This window comes from Carcharhinus amblyrhynchos, chromosome 6, assembly GCF_965287045.1.
Source record: "Carcharhinus amblyrhynchos chromosome 6, sCarAmb.v2.hapA, whole genome shotgun sequence".
Classification (NCBI taxonomy): domain Eukaryota; kingdom Metazoa; phylum Chordata; class Chondrichthyes; order Carcharhiniformes; family Carcharhinidae; genus Carcharhinus; species Carcharhinus amblyrhynchos.
In genome coordinates this window covers 30,183,036-30,196,140 of record NC_137329.1, presented here as the reverse complement: position 1 = coordinate 30,196,140, position 13,105 = coordinate 30,183,036, and the positions used below count along the sequence as shown (strand labels likewise).

Here is a 13,105-nt window from a genome sequence, read left to right as displayed (position 1 = left end):
GGGGATGGAGGTAGGACGTGAAGAGAGCAAGGGGCTGAAACAGACAAACCTTCACTTCAGGTCACTGCCCAACCTCCTCTATTCTAAGTGTGCATGTGCTGATGCCAGATGAGACAAGGTCCAGATCAGTTCTTAGTACTCCTCACAATCACTTCCAGTTCATACCAGGTGGAACCAGACACGAGGAGAGGAAGGAAGGAGAATGCCAGAAGAAATACATCATTGAGGTTTTGTAAGCATTGAATGTATTTAAAATTACATGTATACGGCTCTCTTGGCGTTTCTTCACAGATGAAGATTTTAGGAAGGTTTGTCCTCACATTCTTGGAGAGGTGTTGGCAGAGTGGTATTGTCACTAGACTAGTAATCCTGTGATCCAGGATACTGTTCTTGGGACTCAGGTTCACATTCCACCACAGCAGATGGTAAAAATTTGAATTCAATAAAAATCTGGAATTATAACTCTAATGATGACCATTAAATTGTTGTCAAAACCCATCTGGTTCATTCATGTGCTTTAGGAAAGAATAAACAACTGCAGGCCTGCTGGTGGCTACTTAGGCATAACTGTGACCAGTGGTATGAGTGAAGGTGCAGTCACAACTCAGGCTATTTGATCATTCATTCTCCTCCCCTTCTCTGCCATGCAGGTTTTTTCGCTCAGTCTCAAAGCGGTCCATGGCACTCCTGATGGCAGCACCTCCAGGCATAATGTTCTTGTACCTGCTCTTCCCATAGATGGTCAATGAGGCACACAGAGAGGGACTTCCACAGGGAGTCCTCAAGGCATCTGCACAGGGCTCCTCTGTTCCACTTGCCAATGGTTAATTCTCCACACAACACAACCTGGGCACACCTACTGTCATCCATCATGGCATGATCAGTCCAACACAATTGACTTCACAAAGGGCAGTCTCATTGTTGGAAATGTTGACTGTACATAGGACTTTGGTGTTTGTGATGCATTCCTGCCAGTGAGTCTTGAGGATACGATGGAGGCAGCACTGACAGAAGGACTCTAGAGGGCATAAATGACAGTGGTACGGGACCCATGACTCAGTGCAATACAGAAGGGTGTTGAGGACCACAGTTTACTTAGTCTATACAAATGAATGTGGAGCGCAAACAGCCTGAGAGCAAAGTCCAAGAATGCTCTACTTGCTTTTGAAAATGTATTGCCCACTTCCTCGTCTACGGTGGCAGCAAAAGAGATGGCATTCTCTAAATGGGCAAAACGTTTGATGGAATTCAACTGGGCTCCCTCAGTGGCATTGCCTGGTCATCTATAATCTTATTGATGTTTTTTTTAAACTGATTTTTCAGTCCAAATTGCTGTGCAGCCTCAGAAAAATGTTGTGAAACGTTGCAGGCCTGATTGACTGTGGGCCAGGAGAGCACAGTCAACAGTGAAAAATAGTTCACATGTGAGCTTTTCTAGAGTGTTTGTATGAGCCTAAAGACACACAAGGTTGAAAAGACCTCCATCTGTCAAGAAGTGCATATAAATTCCCTTATTAGGTTTTCTGTTTGCGATTAAAGTCAATGTCAGCATACATCCATGCTTCACACCATTAGAGATACCAGAGGTCTCTGTTATGCTTGAATGTCCATACTGATTTACGTGAAGCTGCTTCAAGGCCAGAAATTTTGGTGGGCATCTGCATTTTTCAAGGATTTTCCAGAGTCCATCTCTGCTCAAGGCACTGAATACCTTGGTGAGGACTACAAAGGTTGGTTTTGCTCCTGACACTTCTATTTTTTGCTGAGCAGAAATACCATGTTAGTGATGACTCTGTTTGCTCTAAGCCACATTGGTTCCGAGAGGTTTTCTTTAGTAATGCTAGGCACAAGCCTGTTCAGGTATATTCTAGCCAGGACCTTCCCAGCCATAGAAAGGAGAGTGATCCTATAGTAATTGGAGCAATCTGATTTTTCTCCATCTTGTTTTTGTACAAGATGATGACAGTATCACAAGAATTCTGTGGGATCGTGCCCTACTCCCAGCAGGCCTGAATAATTTGTGGAGTTTGGCATATAGGGAAAGGCCACCATGTGTCAAGGCTTCAGGTGGAATACCATCATTCTGGTTGACAGCAGTCGCAGTTCCCTCCCGAGTTGGGCTGAAGATGACTGAACCCAGGGCATTTCCCCTAAGGAAATTGTACAGTGATGTTCTGGAAATGAGATGATTAATCTTCAACCACCACAACCATTTTCCTTTGTGCCAGGTATGACTCCAATCCCTGATTCACATTGACTCCAGTTTTGCATGGGCTCCTTGATGCCACACAGTCAAATGCTGCTTTGATATCAAGAACAGTCACTCTAACCTCAACTCTGGAGTTCAGCTCTTTTGTCCACGTCAGGACCAAGTCTATAAAGAGAGCAGATGCTGAGTGACCCTAGTGGAACCCAAACTAAGTGTAAGTGAACAGGTTATTGCTAAACAAGTGCCACTTGATAGGACTGTTGGTGTACCCTTCTGTCACTTTTACTGATGATCAAGAGGAGACTGATGGAGTGGTAATTGACAGAGTTGGCATTTTCTTCCTTTTTGTGTACAGGACATATCTGGACAATTTTCCACATTGCCAGAGAGATGCCAGTGTTGTAAATGTACAAGAGCAGCTTGGCTAGGGACCCAGCATATTCTGGAACAAAAGTCTTCAGTAGAATTACTGGAAAATATGACCTTTGCAGAATTCAGTGCCTTCAACAGCTTCTTGATATCACGTGGAGTGAATCGAACTGGTGGGATGCTGGGGACCTCAGGAGATTGGGATTGATCATCCACTCAGCTCTTCTGGCTGAATGCTTCAGCCTTACCTTTTGCACTGACTTGCTGGACTCTCCATCATTGAGGAGGAGGGTATTTGTGGCGCCTCCTCCTGCAATGAGTTGTTTAACTGTCCACCACCATTCATGGCTGGATGTGGCAGAACTGCTGAGCTTACTTTGGCTGTGGAACTGCTTAACTCTGTTTATCATTTGCTGCTTATGCTTTTTGATGTGCAAATAATTGTGTATTATAGCTTCATTTGGTTGACATCTCATTTTTTAAAATTTTTGACATTTAAGGGTTGACCACACTGCTGTGCGTTTCAAGTCATGTCAGCCAAATTCCCTTCCCTAAACATAGTTTTTTTTTGACAATTGAATGATTTCATGATGATTGAACTTTTAGTTCCAGATATTTATTGGATTCAAATTCCACCATCTGGGATTTGAACCCGGGTCCCCGCAGCACTATCCTGGCATACTAGTCCAGTGACAATACCACTATACCACAGTATTCCCTCTGTTCAGCTGATTACTAAACTATAACTTATGCACTGTTGTGTTTCTATGATTCTATAATGAAGCAGCTTAATTTTAAGGCTTTATATAGACATAATCACACATCTCATCAACTCTATTTCACTAAAAGACTTATAACCCTTCATTACATTTTAACCCTTCATTACATTTGGTCTTAATTAAAAGGCATTAAGTTGAAGTATGTTTTAGTGATGCACTTATAAATGTGGAAGATGCAGCTTCGGGCAACATTACAATTAAAGGGAAAATCTCGACATGAAGCTCAACACTTGACCTGAATACAAATTTCCTAGAAAAACTATTTTGAAAGCATATCAATCTTCTGAAAATAACACATGGACAAGTGTTGCTTAAAACTCTATCTGCATTTACAATCAGTCAAACATCTCAGCATAGCACAATAATTCATAACAGAGGACAGTATTGCATTTTTAAATTGAATTTTCAGCTGTCGTTATATGTTGTGCCCTAAAAATGAGCGTCAATTTATCATGCAAGTAGCACGCCCAGCTCACTTCACCTAACAATTTCACTAAGTGACATTCACATCATACTTATAAATCATTGTGACAGAACTAATTTCCCAAGTTCATTTCACTCCCATTCTCATTCCTACAACTTTTTTAAAAAAAAATGAATGCATATTTTCGGCACCCAAAGTTGATTTAAAAAAGACGCAACTAATCTTATCCTTGCATCTTAAGCGTCGGCTGAGGAAATACATCCGAAGAATGCCAAAAAGAATACTGTTAATTCTTTTTCCACATATTGTTCTAAGTTCAAATTCATTATAAGCCAGTGGGATTCGGTTATATGGACATGGACTTTCCTTAAAATCTAATTCCCAATATAAAGTTTTCACTACACGTCGCCAAGTGAGCACCTGATATTTATAATGCATTATATTTGTTGATCGTGCATTGCTATGCCTTGAAGCTGTAGACTCAATGCTGACGTGATTTATTTTTCCTAGGGACGTACTTTCCCACCTCTTTCCATTTCTTGTCACAGAGTAAGCTTATTAACTTTGCAGAATTTTAGGGGAGAATTTACTTTTTATAATCAGGATGCAGCACCTGCAAGCAACATTATTCCACCAAGTCAACTGCAAGTTGTGCTCCAATATGAATTTCCTGAGCAAATTGTGTGTTTATTTAAGCAAGAGGTTAATTGGAGGAGACTTATCTTCATTTTGGCCATCTAGTATCAAAATATTGCCAGATCTGGAATAATGTTGGTTAAATACAGAACAAAGTATTTTGCTTGTTCTTCGAGATAGTTTAATTTAAAAAAAACACTCCAATTGCTCTGAATTCATTTTCTCACCTTGTGGCATTTTGCCAAAATATCTGGGGCAGGAATCAGCCATATAGCTTTTGTCTGTGACCTGCCTTTTAATAAGATTATGGCTGACCTTTGACTTCAGTGCTCTGACTTCACATTAGCCCTACCTCCCTTGACTCCCAAGTCCAAGAACCTGTTGGTCTCAGCCTTGCACATGCTCAGTGACTGAGCTTTCACATCCTTCTGGGGCAGAGAACACCAAATACTTACAACCATCTGACTGAAGGAATATTTTCCTCAGTCCGAAATGGCCAACTGCTCTCTCTGCAACTACCCTGGCAAGTCTCTTCAGAATGTTGTAGGTTTTTGTGAGAGCATTTTTCATTCTTCTGACAGTATAGATTCATTCTATTCAATCACTCCTCATAGAACAGATTCTCAACTCAGGGATCTCTGGTGAACCTTTGCAGCACCCACTCCAAGCAGGTATATCTTCCCTTAGGTACAGAACACAAAACTGTACACAGTACTCCAGGTGTGGTCTCATCAAAACTCTACAACTGTTGCAAAACCTGCTTACTTTTGTATTCCAATCTCCCTGGAATAAAAGCCAACATATACTTTCCTTCCTAAATACTTGTACCTACATGTTAACTTCTTGTACAAGGCCACCCAAATCCCTCTGAACACCAACGTTTAGTAGTTCCCACCATTTAAAAAAGTACTGATTCTCAACGCTGCCCAAAGTGAATAAACTTAAAATTCCCACATTATACTGCTCACTCAGTTAACCTATCTTTGCTCCTTTGCAGAGCTTTTGGGCTACATTTTACTATGGGGTCTGGTGTCATCACCAAATGGGGGTCCTATGCCCTGATTCACTGGAAGCGAGACCAGCATCACAATCTTCCTGAAGGCTGCTTCCAAATGGGCTCTTAATGTTGCCAGCTGGCAAATCTGGAGCCTCAGTAGACCCATTGAGAGAGGATGAGGAGGATGAGGAGGATGAGGAGGATGAGGAGGATGCTGAAGGAGGTCAAGGACAATGAGAGCAAACAAAAATGATCCCAGTATCTATCCTTATGGAACACCACTTCCCAGATTCTGCCACACTGAATAACCATCCTTAACCCATTCTCAACTTTCTATCTTGAAACTAGCTAATTACCCGTTTTGCCACTTGTCCCCAACCCCACATTCTCTAACCTTATTCATTAGTCTATTATATTGCACCTTATCAGAGGCTTTTTAAAAATCTAGATAAACTACATCTACTGCATTACCCTTGTTTACGTTGTTGCTCTGTGAAAAAAAGTTATATTTGTATTGTTAATACACACAAATTAATAACAGTTTAAGATTTGAATAAAAATTCAGATTGACCTCTTTAAAGTGTATGCTTGCATAAGTGCAGCTTGATTCATAGCCCTGATCCAGCCATTCATATCCTCTTGTGTATCTGCACTGAAATAATACGTTCTCATGCCACTGTGGTCTCCCTGTGAGCCAAGAATGGAATTCTTACTATAAATGTATGTCCTCATGCCTGTATGGGTAGCCTGCAATGGAATAGAGAAAAAAATGATTAGACAGGTATCAAAACACTAAGGTACATTTCAGCAATGAAAGAGTGGTGACACAAGATTTTATTTCCTTATGTAATCCCACAGAATCCCTACAGTGCAAAAGGAAGTCATTCAACCCATCGAGTCTGCACTAATTCTCTAAAAGAGCATCTTACTCAAGTATCTTCCCGCACAATCCCCGTAACCCCAAACATTTACATTGGCTAATGCACCATTGGACACTAAAGCACAATTTAGCATGGCCAATCCACCTAGCCTGCACATCTTTGGACCGTGGGAGGAAACTGGAGCACCCAGAGGAAAACCATGCAGACATGGGGAAAATGTGCAAACTCTGCACAGGCAGCCACCCAAGGCTGGAATTGGTCCCTGGTGCTGAGACAGCAGTGCGAACCACTGTAGTTTTGTGCTAATCTAGAGGATAGAGATGGAGGGAGAAAAATAGATATCGATGCTGGTAATTGGGATTTTTTTTGCACCTCCAAGTTAGTATAGATGAAAACCACTTCACTTAGACCCTTTAGCAACCAGAGAAGCATAATCCTCACCCACTTTGATTGAATTGGAACCAAGCTGCTGGGGGTGAGGGAACTCTGGAGAACCTACCACAATGGAATCTATTCTTCTTTTGTCCACACCACATCCATAGCATTTTGCATTAATACTAATATTTCACTACAAGATTGCCCTACATTTTTTAAACATGGTATGCATATGGACTATACCTCCTAGTGCAAAGTACTTTAGATTTCCAAATAAATTTTAATACAAGCAGCATTCTAAATGGGCCACATTGAAGGAAATACAACACTAAATACAAGAGGAATTATATCAGAAGGCAGCATGGTAGCACAGTGGTTAGCACTGCTCCCTCACAATGCCAGAGACCCAGATTCGATTCCCAGCTTGGATCAGTGTGTGTGGAGTTTGCATGTTCTCCCCATGTCTGCATGGGTTTCCTCCAGGTGCTCTGGCTTCCACCCACAGTCTGAAAAGTGTGCTGGTTAAATGCATTGGCCATTCTAAATTCTCCCTCAGTGTGCCCAAATAAGCGCCAGTGTGTGGTGACCATGGGATTTTCACAGTAGCTTCACTGCAGATGCAAGCCTGCTTGTGACACTAATAAATAAACTTAAATGTATCTACTCATAAAATAAGCTAAAGAACATTTAACATATCACTGATACCATGCATTGTTCTCCAATGCGCACGTCATATACAGTAAGAAGTCTCACAACACCACATTAAAGTCCAACAGGTTTATTTGATAGCAAAAGCCACTAGCTTTTGGAGTGCTGGTTGCCCCTTCGTCAGGTGAGACTCACCTGATGAAGGGGCAGTCAGCACTCCAAAAGCTAGTGGCTTTTGCTATCAAATAAATCTGTTGGACTTTAACGTGGTGTTGTGAGACTTCTTACTGTGTTTACCCCAGTCCAACGCCGGCATCTCCACATCATGACATCATATAACACAGGTTGAAAGTACTTCACTGTTAAGAAGAGACAAACATCTATTGTTTGTTTCAGTTTAACACTTCAAATAAAAATTTGCCTATGTAGGTATAAGTTAATTCCTGTGAGAAAATTGTGTTGCCTGTTAGATATAATACAGGCTGTTACATGTTCCTGAAACCTACAAATATATATACTGGAGCAAAGGTTACCCGAGCTACAGACTTAACACCAGTACCTGAAAAAATCTATGGATAAAGCAAATTAGTGTCCACTGTGGCCTGGATTATATATTTGTAGGAATGCAGAAAGGGAAAATGTTCTATTTCTTCCAGCACTAATTAAACATAAAACTGGTTGCCAAACAGCCCTAAAGAAAAAAATCCAGTGTAACGTTTGAGATGCAAACTAAGTACTTGCTCAGATCCTAAAAGCACTTTCTGCAACATGCAAGTTAAATCATTTTAGATCAATTTTCAGTGTCAAATGCTTTCAACTCACCCCAGCCAGAAAGAGAAAAAATTTCAAGATGGAGTAATTTTACTGCTGCAGTAATTACAACCTGGTGCCTAAGTAGCAGAAATGAAGAATTTGATCTCTATAAATTGCCAACTAGAAACTGCCTCAACTGATTAGAGTATATCAGCAATGTCAGAGGCTGAAATAAGAACAGAATTTTATAAATACTGAGGTCAGGCAGCAGCTTGGTTAGTATTTCTGAACAGTCATCTCTTTCTGTTTTTATTTCAATTTTTTTTGCTGCCCAGAAATTGTATCTCCGTATAGATGTGACAGCACCAACGAAAGCAGCCACACTGAGTGTTATGTCAGTCCTTTGAACCCAAGCACCAGGAAGATCTATACTTCAACTCCATCCATCTGCCTAGGGTCTAATATTTTTCATACACATAATTAATAAAAATCTGTCAATCTGAACCTTGAAAATTTCAATTGCTCTAGCATCCACAATAAGCGGAGTAAATTCCAGATTTTCACTACCCTTAACTGGCCTCGTTCTAATTTTCAGATCACCCCCTTCTACGTTCCCTAAACAGAAGGAATATCTTGGTTGCATTTTCTACAGTAAGTAGTCTCACAACACCAGGCTAAAGTCCAACGGGTTTATTTGGTAGCACGAGCTTTTGCAGCACCGCTCCTTCATCACCTGAAGGATCGGCACTCTGAAAGCTCGTGCCACCAAATAAACCTATTGGACTTTAGCCTGGTGTTGTGAGACTACTTACTGTGCCTATCCCAGTCCAATGCCAGCAACTCCACATCGTATTTAGTACTTGCATCAATTTATTGTTTTTAATGATCTCACTTCTCAACCTTCTAAACACAAGTTTGTTTAATGCTGATGAGGGTAGTATAGAATTCTTAGCAAAAGGCCCTTCATTTTAGTTTTACTATAATAATAGGCTACGTTAATTATAAAGTGCCTCATATACAGTGAGAATTCACAGTATGCCTGGAACAAAATATGCAAAAGGTATTGTAAACTGCAAAGGTAATATAAACTTTATAACCACAAATTAACCAAGTATTATAAGCTTAAACTGGGGAGTATAAGAAAATATATGAAATACATATATTTTCAGTATATATGTATTGTGCTCCTTGGCCAATTTTGTTCTGAATGCAGCATGATGGGAAACACAATGGTAGACAGGCCAAATTCTTAACACAATAGAGCTCAGCAAGGCAGCTTCTGTTATCTGTTTTTGGATATGCGAAAGCAATTTTAATAGGCCTAATGTGTAAGGGAGTGAATTTGTTCATGGGTAGAAAGGCCAATCCAATAAGGAGGGGTCAGATTCGGGTGGAGAATGACCCTTTTTGCCAATTAAGATTCGCAGCTGCAAGCAGTGGCCTTGTTATCTGGATTGATGTGGGTTAGGTTTCCTAGCTAATGGGGAGGAACCTGCAGGGGCAATGAGCTAATGATCTCCTATTCCCATTGACAGCTGGAACGTTATTGGCTAAGGTAATAATGTGTAATATTGTGATTGGACTCTCCAGTCTGATTGACAAGGCTAGGTGGGATATTGAAATATTCAGAATAATATCACAATTTTACAATTGCAAGATTAGCTCAAAAGAGAACAGTCAACCTTCATTGGCTTTGACTTTCTCCTGATGCACACATTAGCAAATAAATTCCTTTTCCTTTTTTAACTGTGCACTGTTTTTGGTAGTCTATGTATTGGTTAATTCAGGTCAAATAAATACAGGCACCCCAGTGGGACACCTCAGAAAATTCCTCTCTCAAAGTGTATATGCATAATTTCAACCTTTGTGCCCAGTATCATTTGGGTAAATCTGAAAAGTACTGAGGCCATATAATACATTCTTGAGTTACATTGCCCAGAGCTGAATGTAATATTCCAGACAAGGTCTAGTCAAGGTTCTATCTAATTGAAGCACAACTTCTTCCCTTTCATGTTCCAACTGTCAAGATAACATCCTTTTTGATTATCTTTTGTGAAATGTACTATTCATCCAAATCTTTTTGCTCTGCCATCATTCCTTGTCTCTTGCAAATCAGAAAATATTCCAGTTTGGCTTTCTTGAATCCAAACTGGATTATCTTAACATTTTCCTATATTGATCTCCATCTGCTACAATTTTGATCCATCACTTAATCTGTTTCCATTTCTTTGCAACTTTCAGCTCCAATCTATACAATTTATTCTTCCTCCTAATTTAGTGTAGGCTGTAAGCTCGGATGTACAACTCTTTATTCCTTTTACCAAGTCATTGCTATGGTGAAAATCTGAGGCACCAGTATAAATCGCTGGGGAACACATTCTATCCCTAGGTGCATTCACTTGATCCTGACTCCATCTCCTACCTTTCAACTAATTTTCAAACCAATCTTTATTGGTAATTCAAAAACAGTAGAATCGCCAGGTTCGATTCCAGCTGTGAGTGGCTGTCTGTGCAGACATTTCCTCCAGGTGCTCCTGTTTTTTCCCACAATCCAGAGATGTGGTTAGGTTGGGTGGACTGGCTAAATTGTCTCCTAGTTAACAAAGGTGTGTAGGTTAGGAGGACTAGTTGGGTAAGTGTGGGGGGTTACGGGGATAGGTCTGGGTAAGATACTCTTTTGGAGAGATGATGCACAGTAGGAATTCTATGATTCCAGTGGAAATGCTGGAAAATCAAGTATTGGAAATACTAAGCAGGTCTGGCATCATCTGCGCAGAGTGAGATTGTGCTCAAGAGAGAGTGGAAGACAGAGAGAGCATACACGCATGAGAGAGAGAGAAAGAGAGCCAGAGGGACAAGAACTCCTGACAAAAAAAATCATTGACCTGAAATACTGGGTGTTTCGTTCTGCACAGATGCCATCAGACCCACTAAGTATTTGCAACATTTTCTGATTTACATCCTGCTAAGTTAGACCTTTGACAATAAGGGCTCTTTGTGGCTCTTCTCTGCTCTGTCTGCAGTGCTTGGATGACTTGGGTGATCTAGAATGTACAGTTGCATCTCAACTTCTACTAATTTATGCTTCACTGTTTTGACTATGAAATTCAATACCAAATTGGCTTTGTTCTGCGTTAATTGGATGAGCTTTGCATTGAATATTCCAAGAGTCCGTGTTTCCTTTAACTTTACCCAAAGCCACTTCAAGATTCTTCATTCAACCTTTCTCTATGTAGTAAATTTTATCCGCCACTCCTACACATATTTTGCCCAAACTATTTTACATTAAATGTTTGGTTAATTCCAATTTCACTATCCTTCCTATATTGCTATTTCTGCAAGTTTGACATTAGATCCAGTTTCTGAATCCAAGGCACTAATAAAGTAGAAATGCTCTTTGTACTGATCACAGAAGTATTTTCTCCACTGGGACACCTTGAGCAGGTAGGAATTGTTTTACATGACCAGTCATTTTCTTATACATTCCCATGCTTTCTCCCAAAACCCCACAATAGTGATCTTAAATGATGGCCTTTTAATTTGAAATGCTGTCAAACGCCTTTCGAAGGATAAGTACCGGACATTTTAACACTTCCTGAAAATTAAACATGGATTCGTGGTGGCCTGACCCACACACTCATGGTTTTCTTGTTCCAAACGGGATTGACAGAGAACAGACCATGAAGCTCAAAATTGGGCATCCATGAGACGTGCTTGGTCAGCGGCAACAGAAAATTTGTATTCCAGCACAATCTGTATCCTCCTGTCCTGGCACATCACTCAACATAGCATTGTCATCATTATAATGTTAGAATTCTCTGCCACAGAAAGCCATTGGGCCAGTTCACTAGATACGTTCAAGGGAAAGCTGGATTTGTCCCTTATGGCGAAAGGGATCGATGGAGAGAAAGCAGGGGTGGGTTACTGAAAGCTCATGATCAGCCATGATCATATTGAATAGTGATGCAGGCTCAAAAGGGCCGAATGGCCTACCCCTGCACCTACTTTTTCTTTGTTACCCTTGGTTCAATGAGAAGTGTAGAGGAGAGCAGCAATAACATTCCCATTTCACATCACTGATGAAGTTGTGATAGTGGTGCATTTGCTACACTGATTTGTGTGCAATCAAGCAGCACACCTTTGGATTATTTCAATCTTATTTATACTTCTCGTAATATAAGGATCCCATACACAATTTGCATTCTCCAGGATTAGATGCATAAATATATGACAAGCGACAATTCCTGATTTTTTTTTAGTAAGCTATAACTCTTGATACTTTTGTTGCAAAGCCAAGGATTCCTCCACAGAAATTCAGGAACCCTGCTTGCTTTGGATGTTATCTGCTGAATGTGAAAATTGTTTTTAAGACGAATCCCCAGGCGCAGTTGTGTATTTCCCTGTTGGAGAGTACGATGTCGGAACTTGAGGTTATCTGTTGGTGACACACATGATCTAACATTTTCTGGCATTGAATGCCATTTCCACTTTGGTCCTGCCATTTTTGTAATTCCAGATGATCATCTTGCTCTGAATTGATATGATTTTGAGTTTTCGCTAACACATAGAAATACATTTGTCACAGTTTTACCCAACCATTTAGTCTATCAATTTTTCTTTGTAACCATATGCTTCCATGTACAATGCTGCCTTACCTTTGTACTGTCAGCAATTTGGCTTTCTTTGTGATTAAGTTCCTCATTCTTATTAGGTCCCCGGTTCTTTTTTTCTTGTGAGCTCTCGTGTGTTCAACTGTGACAGCAGGATTTTACCAACCACTATGTAGCAAGATTGGAGGAAGGATGGCTGGTAAAATAGCAGAGAGCCGTACCCAGAAGCTCCTCAGCACAGTTCTGCCCACCAGGTTTCCCAGCAGTGGACTGGCAAAATGTTGGCAGTTTCGTGACAGGTGGGTTGGCCCACGTTTGTGTGGGGAGCTCACGAGGGTCAGAGAGGCAGCCTGGGGGGTTATGGGAGCTGGAGACAAACCTGCAGGCCTGAACCAACCATTCCCCTCCCCCAACCCAGACAAAG

At 40.7% G+C, this 13,105-nt stretch overlaps 1 protein-coding gene across 7 annotated transcripts in view; it reads right to left on the bottom strand.

The window, feature by feature from the left end:
• plekha7b (pleckstrin homology domain containing, family A member 7b) overlaps nucleotides 1–13,105 on the bottom strand; it is a 462,229-nt gene that overhangs the window by 101,281 nt on the left and 347,843 nt on the right. For all 7 annotated transcript variants that reach the window (XM_080190136.1, XM_080190135.1, XM_080190138.1 and 4 more), the window contains one exon: nucleotides 5,986–6,161. In XM_080190136.1, the coding sequence (XP_080046262.1) occupies nucleotides 5,986–6,161 (176 nt within the window). The remainder of the gene's footprint in view (nucleotides 1–5,985; nucleotides 6,162–13,105) is intronic.